Source organism: Narcine bancroftii, chromosome 2 (genome assembly GCF_036971445.1).
Source record: "Narcine bancroftii isolate sNarBan1 chromosome 2, sNarBan1.hap1, whole genome shotgun sequence".
Classification (NCBI taxonomy): Eukaryota; Metazoa; Chordata; class Chondrichthyes; order Torpediniformes; family Narcinidae; genus Narcine; species Narcine bancroftii.
Genome location: NC_091470.1, coordinates 353975340 through 353993102, shown reverse-complemented (window position 1 = coordinate 353993102; position 17763 = coordinate 353975340). Strand labels below are relative to the sequence as shown.

Sequence of the window (17763 nt, the reverse complement as noted above, 5' to 3'; positions counted from 1 at the left end):
ATAAATATTGTTTTGTAAATATGAGCGTCTCGGATGGTTACTATAAACATTCCCTTTGGTCGTTCAGCATTCTCACTGCCCGTCCATTCGAGTTTCTGGTCAATTGTGAACGCCAGAATAAGATCAAGGAGAGTTGATCAGTTAGTCATCATTTGTCACATGTGACAGATCTGTTATTTGCAATATATATGCCTATGCCCACATGTAGTTCAGGTCCAGCAACGTGTCATCCTGGACCATTTATTTTTCCGGTGAGTTTGCTGCTGGAATTGAACATTATGTCATCAGTTAGTAAAATCTGTAGCTCTGCTGGACACCATGAAGATTTGTGGTGGGGGAGTACATGTGATAGGAGGACAGTTATGGAGTGAACCCTTGGATTCTAAAGGCTAATGGTTAGATTCCTAGGAGATTCCAGCATCGATGTCAAACAAAGCGCTTAGCCTTTGCGAGGTGTGGTGCAACAATCTGAGCAGCACCAGTGCTAAATATCCATTGTGGCTGCCCCCAACTTGACAACATTTTACAAGAGCACAATTGACAGGGTCTTGACTGGCATTACCTGACGTCAGTAGTAGGTAAATAATTTGAAGGATTTCTGAGAGGATATACAGATATTTGGACCATCAACATGGTTTTATGCATGGTAGGTCGTGTTTAACATCCTAAAGAGTTTTTTTTCAGGAGGTTATCAAGAACGTTGATGAGGGAAAGGCTGTGGATGTTGTTTCCATGGACTTTAGAAAGGCCTTTGACAAGGTTCCATGTGAGAGGTTGGTTCAGAAGGTGAGGACATAGAGAGGTTGCAAACTGGATTCGAAATTGGCTTGGTGGAAGAAAACAGAGTGGTGGTGGATGGATGCTTTTCAGATTGGAGGTCTGTGTCGAGTGCTGGGCCTCAGGGATCTGTGTTGGGACCATTATTGTTTATTATCTATATAAATGAATAATGATGATTATATAATTATATAGATGATAATGTGGTGAATTGGATCAGCCAGTTGGCTGATGACACAAAGATAGGAAGCGTCGTGGACTGTGAGGAAGAATTTCAAAGAGGGATCTCAACCAGCTGGGAAATTGGGCCAGTAAATGGCTGATGGAATTTAATGCAGATAAGCATGAGGTGATGCACTTTGGACGAGCGAATCAGGGTAGGACGTACGCAGTAGGTCATTGAAGAGGGGGGAAGAGCAAAGAGATCTGGGAATTGTTCCCTGAAGGTGGCGTCACATGTGGACAGGGTTGTAAAGAAAGCATTTGGAATCTTAACTTTTATAAATCAAAGTATTGAGTATAGAAGTTGGGATGTTATGTTGAAGTTATTCAAGTCATTGATGAGACCACACTTAGAATATTGTGTGCATTTCTGGTCACCCAGTAGCAGGAAAGCTATCAATAAGATTGAAAGAGTGCAGAGAAGATTTACTAAGATGTTGCCAGATCTTAAGGAGTTGAGTTACTGGGAAAGATTAAACAGATTAGAACTATACTCCTTGGAACGAAGAAGGATGAGGGGAGACTCGATCAAGGTTTATAAGATTGTGAGGGGTATAGGCAGAGTAGATATGAGTAGGATGTTTCCACTTAGATTGGGGGAGATAAATATGAGAGGTTGTAGCTTTTGGCTGAAGGGGGAGAGGTATAAGGGGAACATGAGGGGAACGTTTTTCTCTCAGAGAGCAGTGGGAGTTTGGAATGAGCCGCCATCTGATGTAGTGAATGCAGATTCAATCTTGAGTTTTAAAAATAATTTGGATAAATACATTGATAGGAGAGGTCTGGAGGGTTATGGAATGAGAGTAGGACAGTGGGCCTAGCTAGTTTTATTGGTTGGGACAGACTGGAAGAGTCGAGTGGCCTGTTTTTCTGTGCTGTGATGTTCTATGGAAGCTGCAAAACATCGGACTGAAAATCAAGACAGAGATCATCAAAGTGTCCCACTAAGATCACTGGGGCCTCCCTTTCCTTATGAATAAAATTTACAGGGCTCAAAGAATTATAGAGGACCCTTTCAATCCAGCACATGACCCGCTGTGATCAAGAAGGAGATACAGGAACATCAAAATCATGATGACCTGCCTAGAAAATAGCTTCTTCCCTCCGACTGTGAGATTGATGAGTAGTATCCTGTAACCGAGTAAATAATTCAACCATTTTTATATTACTGTATATTTTAAATTGTAACTTTATTTATGTATGTGATTATTATATATTGTGTATTACGTGTGTGCACCAAAATGGTCAGGACCGGGCCCATTTTTCGGAGAAAACGGTCATTTTTCAAAAACAGCCTAGTAGCAACAGCAAATCACTGGTAACAGTGTTTAAACAGCAACAAACAACATTAAAATAATGTTTAATTCTCATTAAAAAAATACGCTGGCTGTCGCCGATCACCGTCATCTCCCCACCGAGGCCCCGCTTGTGCCCAGGAGCTTGAGGACCCGATGTTCCTGGTCAGTTCAGCTCCAGAAAAATTTCGGTTAAATGAGGATTTTGGATATCTTCGTTTAACCAAAAAAAATTTTTTTTAAATTTCAGAAAACTGAAGATTTCAGAGAATCTGATTTTGATAATCAACAGCACTGGATCTAAACATTTATAAATGTAGAAGAAATTAAGGTTCCTCATGTTACCTGAATGATGATATTCTAAAATAATGTAATGCTGGAAACAGGTCAAGTAATATCTGTGGAAAGAGAAACAGAGTTAATGGTTCAGGTTGAAGACCCTTTATCAGACCACCAATACATTAATCCCATTTTGCAAAAGCTGCAAATGTTTTCTTCTAATTCCACTTCTTCTCCAGATTAAAGTAGCAGTATCAGCTGACCGAGATTGCATCCGTGCCTACCAGCCTGAACTCATGAGCACCAACTACAATACTCTCACTGTGAATGTGAAAACCTCTGAGCCAGAAAACCTACTGTTCTACCTTGGAGGCAGCAGCAACGTGAGTAGCCGGTTACAGCTGCTAGTCGAGTCTGCCAACAAATCTGACTGATGCTAAGCTTAACATTGTGAAGCCATGGCTCACACTCTGGAGTTTACAAACAATCATTGCTCAATTCCACTTAATTAATGTGACTGAATCAAGTTTCCTTTTATTGTCACATAATAAGATATAAAACTGTAATATGCATGATATACTTCAGCTGTTGTCTGCTGTAAGGCAAACAAAGAGTCGCCATGAGCTTTCTGTCTTATTCTATATTTTCCTCGAAGAAGGGCTCAGGCCCGAAATGATGGCAATATCTCTTTGTCTCTAGGCACTGAAAAGACCGGCTGAGTTCCGCCAGCATATTTACTAAACCACCCACCTACTTTTTCACACGAGTGATTTTTATATACCGTAATCAACAGAAGTCCCAGCACCAGTCCCTGCATAACACCACTGGTCACAGACCTCCAGTCAGAATAACACCTTTCCATTACTACCCACTGTCTTCCATGGGCAAACAGTTCACCATGGATCCTCAGCAATGCTGCTACAGCGCCAGATACCTGATCGGTATCCGACACTGTCTGCAAGAAGTTTATACGTCCTCGCCATGACTGTGTGGGTTTCTTCCGGGAGTCTGGTTTCCTCCCACCCTCCAAAACATAGGGGCTGTAAGCTAATTGGGTATAATTGGGCAGCACAGCCAAATGGGCCACAAGGGCCTGTTACCGTGCTCTTCATCTAATTTAAAATGTAATTTAATTTTTTTTAATATATTTTATTTATTCAGCATATTCAATGTCAAAAATTAAAAACAATATAACATAGTTACATAATGGAATATTAACAAGTATATGTTGAAAATCTATTTATAAATACTAAAATCTAAAAACTAAAAAAACTACAAACTACAAAAAAAGCCTAGTAAACCCCCCCCCACCCCAGCTAATCTGATCCCAAAACGAATATACAAGATATTTCATTATAAAATTATTACAAATAATTAAATCGGATTGCATCAGTTGACACTTAAAGACCTCAAAAACATCATAAAATAATATTTTTTAGGGAAACACACTGATCAAGAAAAAATAATAATAAATTCATAATTGTAATTTCATTATTTTTGCATAAGGACCCCAAATTTGCAAAAATAAAAAATACTTGTCCCTTAAATTATATGTAATTTTATCTAATGGAATACAACTTGGAATTTCAGCATGTCATCTGTCTAATGTTAATGAAACATCAGATTTCCATGTTACAGTGACACATCTCCTTGCTATTACTAAGACCAATTTAACAAACTTTAATTGGGAATCTGACAATAATACTTTAGGAGTGACACTTTCTAAATTTCCTAACAAAAGCAATTCAGGATTTAAAGGAAAATTCACTCCCGTTATCCATTGTAGAAATGTAATAATAGAAACCCAAAAAGGGTTAACCTTTGAACAAGACCACGTGGAATGAAGGAAAGATCCAATTTCTGTTCCACATCTAATACACTGATCCGATAAATCCTATCTCCATCCATTCAATTTCTGAGGAGTAATGTATAATTGAGAAATGTAATTAGTTGGATTTCAATATTTGAATGGGAATCCTTTTAACTGTTGTAGTTTATGGAGTAGCACCCTTGCTTCTGCATCAGGGGTTTCCAGATAAACAGTCCCATTCCACTGTCTTCCACACAAAAATTCAAACTTGTACATCATTCCTGTACAAATCACTGTCCAATGTGATATATTTTAGATGAGGTGCAAAGGTGAGTATCCCTTTGTATGGTTCTCTTTCTACACTTATTATGGTTATGTTTGATGTGTTTCAAATAGAAATTAATTTTAGCATGTTAGCATGGCTTGTAATATATATTTGTTCATTTAACTTAAAAGGAAATACCTGCTTTCTCCAATGTCTCAAAACACATTTCCATAAGGATTCTTAAGAATTTCATCACAAGAATTTTTAAAACAAAAATAATTATTCCAGGCCTCTTTGTTAATTCAGATGGAAAGATTTCACCGTTAGCTTTAGACCTCCGATTTAGTCTCTTGCATTAATCTAGCCTGTAGCAATAGTGATGACAGAATGGGATTGGCCATTTTTGGATTTGTGAACTATTTGTCTGCTACACTTATTTCACAGTCTGAATTCTTGGCTCTGGAGATGCGACGCGGCAGAGTTGCCTTTCTGTGGGACGTGGGTTCGGGGACTGCAAGATTAGAATACCCTGACCTTCAAATTAACACAAACAAGTGGTACAAGATTCATGCTGCCAGGCAAGTCAATGTTCCCTCACACTACACGTTTTATACTGTTATCAATCACCTGGTGTAAACCAATAATTCCTTGAAGCTACTCTGTTCAATGGAGATGTAAGAATTGAGAGGTGGTGTAAGAAAACATTACCTCAAAGGATAAAAGAACTTCTTGTTGTATTTTTGTTTTCTGTTATTGCTATGAGGAGCATAAATGTAATGAATCAGTATAATCTTTTTGCAGACTAATGAAGTCAAAAACTTGAGTGCAGAAGAATGGAGTGGTGGGGTGGCGGGGGGGGGGGGGAATCTCATTGTAACCTATCAAATAGCAAAAGGACTGAATTAAATTCAAAAAAGAATAATAGCTTTTACTTTATTAATAGCCAGACGAGCAGTTTTGATGAAATGGAAAGACAGCTCAGCACCAACTCGTATGCAACGTGTACAGGATATTATGTCTTGCTTGAGTTTGGAGAAAATTAGCTGCATCATTAAAGAGATCAAGATTGAATTTGAAGATATGAGGCCCATATTTTGAATACATAGGCATGGGTGCTCTATGGGTTTCCTGTCCGTTGTCCAGGAGCTGAGACCCGATTCTTTACAGGCAATTTGCTGGTAATTGTGTTTAGTGGGAGCGGTAGGATTAGAATGGGAGACGTCTTTTTCTTATTTTATTTTCTATTATAAGTAGAAGAGATAGTTCAATTAGATAACCAACGATGAATATTCTGTAATATTAGAATATGAGGTGAATTGTGCACAAGACAATGTATAAATCACTTATGAATCACATACTGTGTTGCATAATATAAATGATATGTAACTAATATGTAGTTAATATATAACATGTAATATTTCTCTCTACCAAATCAATAAAAATATTTTAAAAAGAAAAGAATCGTGAAAGGACTGGATAGAGTGGACGTGGAGAGTATGATTCCTATGGTGAGGGTATCAGAGACCAGAGAGCACAAACGCATCCCTTTAGGACAGAGATGAGGAAGAATTCCTTTACCAGAAGGCAATGGATCAATGGGATTTGTTACTGCGGAAATGGAGGCCAAATCATTGGGTATATTTCAGAAAGAAGTAGATAGGTTCTTGATTAACAGGGGAGTCAAGGGTTACACAAAGAAGGCCAGAGAATGGAGTTGAGAAGGATAGTAGATCAGCCATGATGGAATGGCAAGCAGACTCAATTAGCAAAATGGTCTAATTCCGCTCCTATATCTTATATCATAAGATATAAGGCGACGTGGAAAGATTTGAACTTGAGGGGCAACTTCTTCACACAGAGTGTGGTGGGGATGCAGAATGAGCTGGCAGAGGAAGTGGTAAGAGGCGGGTACCATTGCAGCATTTGAAAGGCAGGTACATTAATTGTTATGAAAATAATGGAGCGATGTGGCCAAGCGCAGGAAAATGGAATCAACTCAGGAGGACAACAAGATCAGCACGGGCAAATTGGGCTATGCTGCACAACTCTAACTCCAAAGTAAACATTTACGCTGCTGGTTTTCTTGAGAAATAAAAACCTTACACTCAATGTTGTACATTGCTTTTGAATGAAAGGTTTGGACGTTTGGGAACTCTGACTGTTCAAGAAGTTGGATCTTCTGCTTCAGAAAAGTCTGTTGTAAAAAAAGCTACCTCTCCTGGCATTTCCACAGTGCTGGATGTGAATAATTCCACCCTGGTTTTCGTAGGAGGTCTCTCCAGAAAAATGAAGGTCAGTTGTAAGACCAGGTCTTTTCTAGTCATTGAACGATTTCATCTCCTCTTGCATTAACATCAACACCTTGCAATAACTTTGTTCACTTGTGTGCAGAAAGTACCAGCAGTGAAGGTCACCCACTTCAAAGGTTGCATGGGTGAAACATTCCTTGATGGAAGATCTGTCGGCTTGTGGAACTATCGAGAAAGAGAAGGGAAATGCAGTGGGTGTTTTGCAAGGTAAAGCCAATCATTATCCTGAGTTTGGTAGTGTGACAGATTATGTTGTGTTTGTATCGTATATAGATATGTTTTGGGGAGATAAATTGGGCAGGTATTTTAGTGTAGGTCACTTCAAAACAGATCTCATTTAAAATACTGGAGCTCTGCTCAAGCCAGACAGGGGTTTTGCAAAAACTTTGGAGAGTGCCCAAGAGACATCACTAATAAGTTGCTGATTTGAAAAGCAACAGATGAAAGAGATCAGAGGAGTAGTTCGGAGCTGCAGGCTGACTGGGAGTGCAGCTTGCTGTTCTAAGAGGGTCATGTGGTTTTTGCAAGCAGAGAGAGTTGAACAGCTTTTTCTCTGAGACACAGAGATCAGTTCTGACAGTTTTACAGTCAGCAGCTGGGACTGGAACTGGACAAGCCGGCCAGCTTGTGGAAAAACCCCATTTGGAAGACGGGTTGTGAGTGCTTAGTTCAGCCTGGTCAAAGCCCTTGTGGTTCATTCAAGAGGAGAGGGCTGTCACTTGAAATAAGAGAAACAAAAAGAAACTCTGTGGTGACCTGAAAGAAAGAGGTTATTATCTGATGATTTATCAAGTTACTTCGGCAAGACACTGAAGTGGCTGGTTACAAGGAATCAGTTGTGGGTGTCCAGCGAACAACAAATCCCTCTCTCTGAAAACTGATAAGAACCTTCCTGAGCGGTAACCATTTACCTTTCAAGCACCAAAGCGTGGTGAACTTTATAAATGTTAAATTCTGTGCACAGTCTAAGAATTGCCTGCAACCAGTGAACTTGGAGGAATGAGAAGTGAGATTGGACTGTGAACCCAAGAACCTTGCTGAGCTTACACACACATTACATACACGTGTGCTTAGAATTGGAAAGGGGGGGGGGGGGTTAAGATAGGTTAGTTAAGTTAATAGTAATAAGTTAAAGCTTGATCCTGTTTTCGTGTTTAAAAATAATTAAAAGCAACTTTTGTTTAAGTGACCATTTGTCTGGGTGAATATCTATTGCTGCTGGGTTTTGGGGTCCTCTGGGCTCATAACAGTACCATTTTCCTAATTTTCATTTCAATGAGTTTTGATCCCCTCAGGGAAAAGTTACAGCAAAGCCAATGTCCATGGAAGTGGAGCTTTTATTTCAAGTCAAGTTTATTATCATCTGACTCTACATATACAATTAAACAAAACATAGTTTCTCTGGACCACAGTACACACACATACACAATCTCATAGCCTGTAGGAAGAAGCGATTTCCCAGCCTGGCAGTCCCGATTTTGATGCTCAAGTCCCTCCTTCCTGATGGGTCAAAGATAGATGGAAAGAGTAGTCAACAATTCTTTGAGCTCTATGAAGTGATGCAATAGAGGAAAGACAGGTCCCTTGATCTTCTTGGCTATTTTGATGATCCTCCATTGAGGTTTGGGCTGATGCTTAGCACTCTCTGTACTATACAGGTGGTCCTTTTAAACTGCAGCACCTGGGTAGCCCTCCTGGGACCCAGTTGCGATTAGTGGGGCAAAGATGCCTCTAGTACCTTTTAAGCTGGGGGGGGATAGCCTCAGTAAATCACCAACCCAGGGATCCTGCCCCTGCGATGATGCGGTAAGTGACACGTCACGCAAACTAGTCTCCCCTTCCGCCCCCCCCACCAGCTGTCAGTTTCCCACCCTACCAGCTGTCAGTCTCCCCCCCCCACCAGCTGTCAGTCTCCCCCCCACCAGCTGTCAGTCTCCCCCCTCACCAGCTGTCAGTCTCCCCCCCACCAGCTGTCAGTCTCCCCCGCACCAGCTGTCAGTCTCCCCCGCACCAGCTGTCAGTCTCCCCCCTCACCAGCTGTCAGTCTCCCCCCTCACCAGCTGTCAGTCTCCCCCCTCACCAGCTGTCAGTATCCCCCCTCACCAGCTGTCAGTCTCTTCCCCCCCCACCAGCTGTCCATCTCTCTCCCACTATAAATCGCTCTTCCCTCCAACCCGCAGCATCCGACCCCTCCGCCCCCGCGGCAGCCAACCCTTCTCCTCTCTCCCTCGTGGCAGTGATCCCTCTTCCACCCCTCCCCTGCCCATGACATTGACCTCTCCTCCCATGGCAGCGACCTCTCACCCCCAACTTCTCTACCCTGGGCCCTGGCAGCAGCCCCTCTCTCCCCCAATCACCGTATACACTTCAGCCAGCGTTTCCCATTGGTCGACCATTTTGCTGATCAAGCCGCCGGTGGATGTGTCCTTAGTAAGTTTAACTGGTTCCCTGACTACCTCCAAGATAGGGCAGGGACCCGGTTGACTTTGGACGACACTGACCGGGTCGGACCCTTTCAAGCTGCCTTGTGAGTGGGGCACTAACCAGGCAAGTTGCCCGGTTAACCCCATTTTACATTGGGCTTCTGTAAAATATTGTCAAGATTGGGGTCAGTAACCTTACCCTCCTCAACCTCCTTCGGAAGAAAAGGCGCTGCTGAGCCTTTTTGTCTAATGATGCTTGACTCAACTTGACTACAACCTTAGCGTTGTTATAAAGGTCATTATTTCTCACAGTGGTCACTTAATGGCCTTGTGTGAGTTTGCCATGACGGACTATTCTGAGAACTGGAGCATAGTGTTGTTTATTCCTCAACCCCACCATAACCATCTAACCGTTTACAGCACGGAAACAGGCCATGTCGGCCCTTCAAGTCCGTACCGGTTCCCTTGAACAACACCACTAACACTTCCGCAAACTGAAACACTTTAATCACGACAGATTGCAAATTACCAGTGTGCCTCTGCGCACGTTTAAAGCAGATTTTTTTTAAAAGTTTAATATTTTTGAGATACTTTAGCTTTGGGCATGATCACTACATTGCAGAGCAGTAGCAATTTTAGTTAAATTTCACTATTGGAGCAGCATGGTTCGTGTAGCGGTTAGTGCCAGTGATCCAGCTTTGAATCTGGTGTTATCAGTAGAGTTTGTACATTGTCTTCCTGTCTGCATGAGTTTCTTTCAGGGGCTCCTGTATCCTCCCACCCTTCAAAAACAGGCGGGATTATAGATTAGTTGTTGCATTTAGGGTGCGTGGACTCATGGGCAGGAAACCCTGTTCTAATGCTACAAGTCGAAATTTAAATGTGAGTTATATTGTTCACAATCGTTACAAAAAAGAAGTTGGCTCTGAGTCAAATTCACAGGTAAGCTCACACATGAAGGTCTCCAGAGGCCGGCATCTGCTGGAGGAACTCGGCAAGTTAAGGTTCTGGGCTAGAACCCAATGTTGTTGAAGGGCTTGGCCCCAATCGCTGACAGTTTTTCTCCCGCTGATACTGCTCAGTCAGCCAAGTTCCTCCAGCCGATTGCTTATTTGCTCACAAGGTAGTCATACATGTACTTGAATGCCACTTATAAAATTCAGTTCCGTTGATTCCAATGTATGATGAATTTCAAGTCTGTAGATTTCAATGGGAAGAGAAAATGCAGCGCAAATAAGTCAAAACTGGACAAGGAAAGTTTGGTTTGCCTTTGAGATGGCTACAACTCTTTTCTTAATAGAGACATTCCTCAAACATCAATCTATCTTCCAGATTCTTACGGGTTATATTATGTATTGTATTATATTATATATAAATATATTTTCAAAAGAGATAGATTGTGGGGGGTTTAGTGTAGGTCACTTCACAAACAGATACTTACACTTCACATCTCATTTAAAGTGCAAGAGTCTTGTTGAAGCTCGACTTGCAAATGGAACTGCTTTGGAAGGAACTTCAAAAGTAGGTGCAAATGGAACCAAGTCTGGGCTCAAGTGCTGATAAAGGTCTTTCAAAGATTGGGTTCACCCTTGCAAGAGGTTCTGATTTTCACAAGCAAAGAGAGAGGAAAAGACCAAACAGGATGTCTCTTTGAGAGGGAGAGAGTTTAGTAACAGCAGCTGGGACTGTAACCTGACAAGTTGGCAGGCCTGTTGAAGACCACATTTTGAAGACAGGTTGTGTGTTCTGAGTTCAGCCTGTTGAAAACCCTTGTGGTCCTTACAAGAGGAAATGGCTGGCTCGAGTGTTTCTCCTGAAATATGGGCAACAAGAGGAACTCTGTGATGACCTGGAAGAAGTTATCATTTGGAAAAGTTTCTTCAGCAAAACACGGAAGTACTGATTGTGGGAAATCTGTTTGTGTGTGTCCAACGAGCAACAAATCTCTCTCTGAAACCAATTAGAACCTTCCTGAGCGGTAACGATTTAACTTTTCACCAGAGCCTGGTCAAAATTCATACACGTTAAATTCTGTGCACAGTATCAGAATTTCCTGATACCAGTGAACTTGGAGGAGTGAGAAGTGAGATTGGACTGTGAATCAAAGAACTTTCCTGAACATATACACGTGCTTAGAATTAGAAGGGGGTTAAAGTTTGATCGTGTTTTTATGTTTAAAGATAATTAAAAGCAACTTTTGTTTAAGTAACCATTTGTCTTGGTGAATTTCTCTTGCTGTTGGGTTTTGGGGTCTTCTGGGCTCATAACACCACATAAACCTCTCTGTAAATTGAGGACTTTCTGATTTCTGGATTTCATTAAATACAAGTATTCCCTGCTTACGAAAGTAGAGCGTTCCTATGAAACCTTTCAAAAGCCAAAATGGCATAAAACAAATTCTTATTCACTACTATTGAAGACTATTTTCGTGAAAGTGAAAACCCATTCAAATTTTATTTGGATAGCAAACACAAGTTTCTTAATAAAAAGCAAATTTGCGTAAAGCGGATATACCTGTATTATGATTTGAATGTTTTCCTTCACATAACTGTTTCTTTTCCTTATTTTATCTGTACAGCTCTGGCAGAATTTAAGATGGTCACGTTCCAATATTGGTACGCAACCATGCAATAAGTTCATGGTTCTCCTAAATTTAATTCACATCAGGAAGTCAATGTCCAGCACACTTGAGTGCAGTACCACGCCTGCAGTGAGCAGATGGAACAGGGATAGCACAGCAAGCCCTTGGCCAATGTGTTGGCTTCCTGACTTCCTCATCAGTGATATTCTTCCCTTCGCTGGTTCTTTTAGCATTCCCCCATTTTAGTCACTGAATGTGTTAGATATTTAGATGTTTTGCAAATTTTTATTGATTCAAGACCAAGCAACTACAAATAGAAACGGCTATTAAAAATGAAATGTCGGTCACAAGGATGCGGTACATGCACTACTTGGAATTTGAAATCAGCATACTTCTTTCAATCGGCAACCCCCTATTCGATCATATGCTTGCTCTTTCTGTGGATAGACGGATTTGTAATTAGTATTGGTTTTGGTTTATATTGTAAGTTATCCATAGGTTATCTAACAGTAAATGATGGAGAGAAATAAATTTGAGTGAGAGGCTTGATTTTAACACTGCTGCTTTTTTGCCCCCAAGTACAATCTGACAAGTAGAATTGTGTGCGCAATCCTTGACATGTAATTGATAATAGGTGGGAGGAGAGAGGAAGCAGATGAAATGAAGATGAGCATTGTGTGTCTTCTGCAGATCCCAAAACGAAGACATTGCCTTCCACTTTGATGGCAGTGGCTACGCAGCTGTCGAGAAGATACTGCGCTCCACAACAACTCAATTGGTGATGCACTTCAGCACGTTCTCACCAAGTGGCTTACTCTTGTACCTTGCTTCATTTGGCACTGTAAGTGAGTGGCAACTTGGATTACTGCTTGGAAGCTTTGTGCGTAACAATGTGTTTGTAACATTAAAGCACTTCTGAAAAATAGTCCATTTTAGTTCCTCTGCATGTTAAGAATTGTGAAAATACTAAACATTCATTGATTAAGATGACACAGACAATTTCCTTTGTCTTTCTGCCGCATATTTCTTTGGGGTGTCATAGGTGGAGCTGCTGACTCCGTTCCAGTGAACCAGCTTCATTCCTGAGCCCTGCATGCCGTGTTGAGTTTGCACATTCTTCCCAGAGATCACATGGGTTCCAGTTTCTCCCACATTACAAAGATGTGCTGCTGTATTAATTGGCCACTGAAATTTTCCTTGGACTGTAAAGTGATAAACCAATCAAAGAAATGTTTTATGTTGCAAGGCTGCATGGAAGTAAGAGGGGGAGTAGAAATGATCGCGTTGCACTGATGGGAGTTTGCATGGACCTGATTGGTTGAACAGCCTCGATGTAATAAATAAGTTAAAAGTATTCCATCCCAGACAGTTGCAACTTCACATTCATTTTCCATATTTTATTTAATTTATTACAAGGAATTAAACAATAAAGCCTAACACAGTGCATTATAAATTAAAGAAAAAGGTTATTAAAATGTATTTCCATTTTTTGGCCTAAAGCTTGTGGCTTTATTTAAATATATTTTAAACCAAGAATTCCTAGCATTTGAGAACCTCAAAAGGACCATTTTCTTTCATCCCTCAAATAGAATCCAGTTCCTTCATATCTCTTTGTTTCCTGATCTTGTCATTTCTCTGGGTAAAATGCCTTGCGGTGGAAGGATTGCTCATTAGCTGTTTGACCTTGGATGTCAGTCACGCTGCGGGATGCTTTGACACAATCCCAGCGTAAAACAGAATTGACTTCCGGCAAAGAGCTCCTCATCGACAAGTGTGCAGCCCTAGTCGATTGCCAAGCAGCTGGAACCTGACAGATTCAAAGGAAGATGAAAGTGCACACTGTCAGTGAATAGATAGAAAGCAAGTCCTAACTACCAGGGCACTCTGCCATCGTACACTGAAGTGTAGTGTTTTGCTGCTTCTTTGATCATGAATTCAGTTACACAGTGATAGTTTAATCAAGAACATTTGTAATCTTGTGTTAGCAAAGCAGACCAGTCCAGGTCCGATTCCCTTCATTAGATATTCTTTTGGATGTGAAATTCCTTTCTGTCTGTAAAGCATCAGAAAGATGAAACATACTCATTGATATTTTCGAAACAGATTTGCTGCCCAAGGCTATGTTTGCTTGATGGGAAAGTTCTCTTTGAGAAGTAGAATAAATGTCTTCTGAGCAGACCGAAGAATTGGAGTTGTGTCTTGTATTATTTTGTTTCCTTTCCAGTCCTCCCATTAAAAAGTAAATAAAAGCTCAAGTTTACCGATCTAAAGAAAAATGGTTTGTTGTGAGTTCAAATCCCACTCCACTAACTAGAGCATAGAACTCAGCTGGAGCTGTCAGAGGGGACGTAGCAGTGTTGAAAGAGTTGCCTTGAAACATAGAACAAAAATGTAAATTGGAGGAGTAGTAGACCTTGTGATCCGTTGCACTAACACAATACAATGGCCCCTCTGATCTTCGGCTTCCACTTTCTTGCTCAATGCCTCCATAGTCAAAAGATTTGTCGAGCAAAGCTTTAGGTATATTTCAGGAGTCAGTTACACTACTTCTAAGGAAGAGCAGAGATTAGCTCAGTGTCAGAAATCAAACAGAATCAGAGAATAGCTTCATCACAGACAGACACAATTTGGTCCATTGAGTCAATCTTGTCAATCATATTCTCCTCTTTCTCCCCACTGCTTTCCACTCATTCTCTCTCTCCAATCCCCTTTGAAGGTGGTAATGGATTCTGATTCCACCAGCCCTGCAGGCACTGAATTCCAGATCAAATCCGCTCGCTGCATATTTTTTTCCATGTATATCACTTGTGCCACATTTTAATCTTGTGCCCTCAGATTTGAACCATCGATGAGTGAGAGGCGCTTTCTTCTCTCTCTCCTATCTAAACCAGGGTTGATCCTCCAGACTTCCATCAAACCTCTCACACTTTGCTTTTTATCATGGTTTTTTGTATGAGCTTGCTTTCTACCAATTGACTGCCAGGTTTGCCACTTGACAGCAGTGATTCACACTTCATTAGTTGTAATGCATCTATGAGTTTTTGCAAGGCTATAAAAAGGCACGATTCGAATGCACCTTTTCCTTTTCAGGATCCAAATCATGAGTAGAAATGATTGACTGTTCATTCATTCATTGCTTTAATATTCAACTGATGGCATAACTCATGTTTATCTTTTATTAGAGAGATTTCTTAGCAGTAGAGTTGGCAGATGGGAAAGTACGTGTGACCTTTGACCTCGGATCTGGAGTGCTGACCCTCATGTCCAAGAAACGATACAACAATGGAACTTGGTTTAAAATTGCATTTCAACGTAACCGCAGACTAGGTAAGACGACCAAGCAATTTCGTTGGGCGTGATTAAAAACTGAACCCTTCAATGCACAAGTTCCATGCCAATGCTTTGCCATGGGCATTACTCTTACTTGCCTGCTTTTGGACCATATCCTACTGTGTGAAAATAAAAAAAATGCAGATACCATAAAATCCCCGATATCCGGCACCTACAGGGATTGCAGATGCTGGATACGCACTCTTACAATGCCTAACTATTGCTCCTGCTTTAAGAGAAAACAGCTTAAAGGACAAAGTGCAAAATGTAAAATAATTTGAAAAAAAATCAATATTGTATTCCTTAATTAGGTAAAGTTCACCTTAATCAGATAATTCCTGTAACTTGCAAAATATAAATTCGAACCCCGTTCGGTAACAGTGTTGCAGTACCTTCTGCACTAACTGTGACGCCGTCATAATTAACCCCCCCCACTCCCCCCAAGTTGACAGATAAAGCCTAACTAATACACTTAATGCTAATAAAGATGAAAACTCTTACTAGACAGGGATAGGGAGACACTGGGAGAGTCGCCCCAGCGGCGAGCAGCATCGGCCGGCTCTTCATCCTGGCTGCCACCATTTTATTCCAATGCGACTTTATTCAAACAGCAGGTGCGTATGGGTCACGACCAGGGCGCTCCGCTGACTGAAGGTTTGCTCCCATCTTTACCAAGACGTTGTGGTGGCTTTGGAGAACATTTACTTTGACAACCTTAAGCTTTTATTTAAATTTTTACTTACTCTTAAATATTTTAATTGTATTTATTTTCTCGGGTTTTTTTTTTGCTAGATGCCGGTGTCTAGAAATTTAAAATAAGAGCAGAAATAACTGCACATGCTCAGCAAAGTAGACCACTTCTGTAGGATGAGAAACGGAGTTATCGTTTCAGGTCGAAAGCACTAAATGCAGCCTGACCTGATGAATATTTCTAGCCTTTTGCGTTTAAACTCCATCTCCTTCTGTGCCTTGCCTATTTAAATGTTGGTCCAAGTGCCTCTAAATGAAGTTGATTTGATATCTCGTGAATTTTAGCTGATTCCATGTGGCAGATATCAACCATCCCCCCGAGTGTTTGAAACTGCCCTTGCATTAATTGAACACCATTAACTCACTATTGGTTAAGGAGCACAGGGTTGGTGATCGATCCAACTTTACCACGTCCCTTGTGCAAATTAAGTTAAAATCAGGTCTTGTGGTCTCAGTTATCAAACTTATTTGCGAATGAGGTCACCAAAGGTGTTCAGAAACAACTAATGAAGAGGCAGGAGAAGAGGAGAGAAAACTGTGGAGAACCAAAGAAGACTGAAACAAGTATCAGAGAATTGCACCTAATCTGTTATTACTGATCATTTTTTTATCAAAAAAAATGTATTTATATCATGTAACAAAAGACGGAACAAGATTGGCTGCTTTCCAATACTCTGGTACCTTTCCTGGTTCCAATGAGGATACAAAGTACCTTGTCAAGGTCCCAGCACACACCTCCACTGATGGGAGGCTATCCCAAGCGTTCATTCTTGGCATGACAACTCTCTTCTGTTTTCACTGGTTAGGTGATGGACAGGACTCCCACCCATTGCACTCAGAGGCACGTAGACCATTTCTTTGCAGTAGCAACCATGTCACCTGGAATCTTTCAAATGAGTGGCTTTATGAATGTTCGTAGGTGTTTTGGCCGTCATGGACCCATTCAACTCAACTGATCGAGAAATTGCACAGGGCGAATCACCTGGAACTGCTTCAGATCTGAATCGTGGGCAGAAAGATCCAATCTATATTGGGGGACTACCTCGTTCCAGAAGTTCCAGGTATTTAATGTGCTCCATGCCAGAATTCCAACACTGTTCTGCTGAATACGTCAACAAATGGGGCTAAAATCAAGTTCCAAGTTCTTCACCCTTGTGTACTGAGAAAGTTTATCTTGCAAGCAATCCTGTTAGTAAATCATAAATCATTTTGCAGTAAAAAAAAAATACAGAGTGCAGTTATAGGGAGAGATCGGTTAGAACAGAGTGAAAACAACATTGTTTTTAGCGTGTGAGGTTTATTCATCCCTGATAACAATGTGAGAGAAACGATCATTGATACTGGCAGGGCATAAAGTCACACTCGTGAATTTTCTTCTCGACCGGAGGAGTGTGGCCAGGGGTGGGGTGAGTCTTTTAATATGTTGGCTGCTTTTCTGAGATGGCATTAAGTGTAGATGAGTCGATGGAGGGGAGAGAGGATTATGATGGTCTGAGCTGCGTTCACAACTCTCAGCAATTTTTTGTGGGGGGTCGGTAAAAAGAAACTGCAGAGCCTTTTGTACAATGCTCAAACCATAACCACTACAGCATAGAAATCGGCCCTTTGAATCTGTGCCAAACTATTCTGCCTAGTCCCACCAACCTTCACCTGGACCATAGCCCTCCATTCCCCTCCCACCCGTGGACCTGTCTGAATTTTTCTTGAACATTAAAATTGAGC

General features: G+C 41.1%; 1 protein-coding gene across 5 annotated transcripts in view; it reads left to right on the top strand.

Annotated features, from left to right (window-relative positions):
- The window catches only part of lama1 (laminin, alpha 1), a 336199-nt gene that overhangs the window by 275703 nt on the left and 42733 nt on the right, over nucleotides 1–17763 (top strand). For all 5 annotated transcript variants that reach the window (XM_069922348.1, XM_069922349.1, XM_069922347.1 and 2 more), the window contains 7 exons: nucleotides 2813–2956; nucleotides 5093–5226; nucleotides 6784–6940; nucleotides 7040–7164; nucleotides 12652–12802; nucleotides 15144–15288; nucleotides 16961–17102. In XM_069922348.1, coding sequence (XP_069778449.1) covers nucleotides 2813–2956; nucleotides 5093–5226; nucleotides 6784–6940; nucleotides 7040–7164; nucleotides 12652–12802; nucleotides 15144–15288; nucleotides 16961–17102 — 998 coding nt within the window. The remainder of the gene's footprint in view (nucleotides 1–2812; nucleotides 2957–5092; nucleotides 5227–6783; nucleotides 6941–7039; nucleotides 7165–12651; nucleotides 12803–15143; nucleotides 15289–16960; nucleotides 17103–17763) is intronic.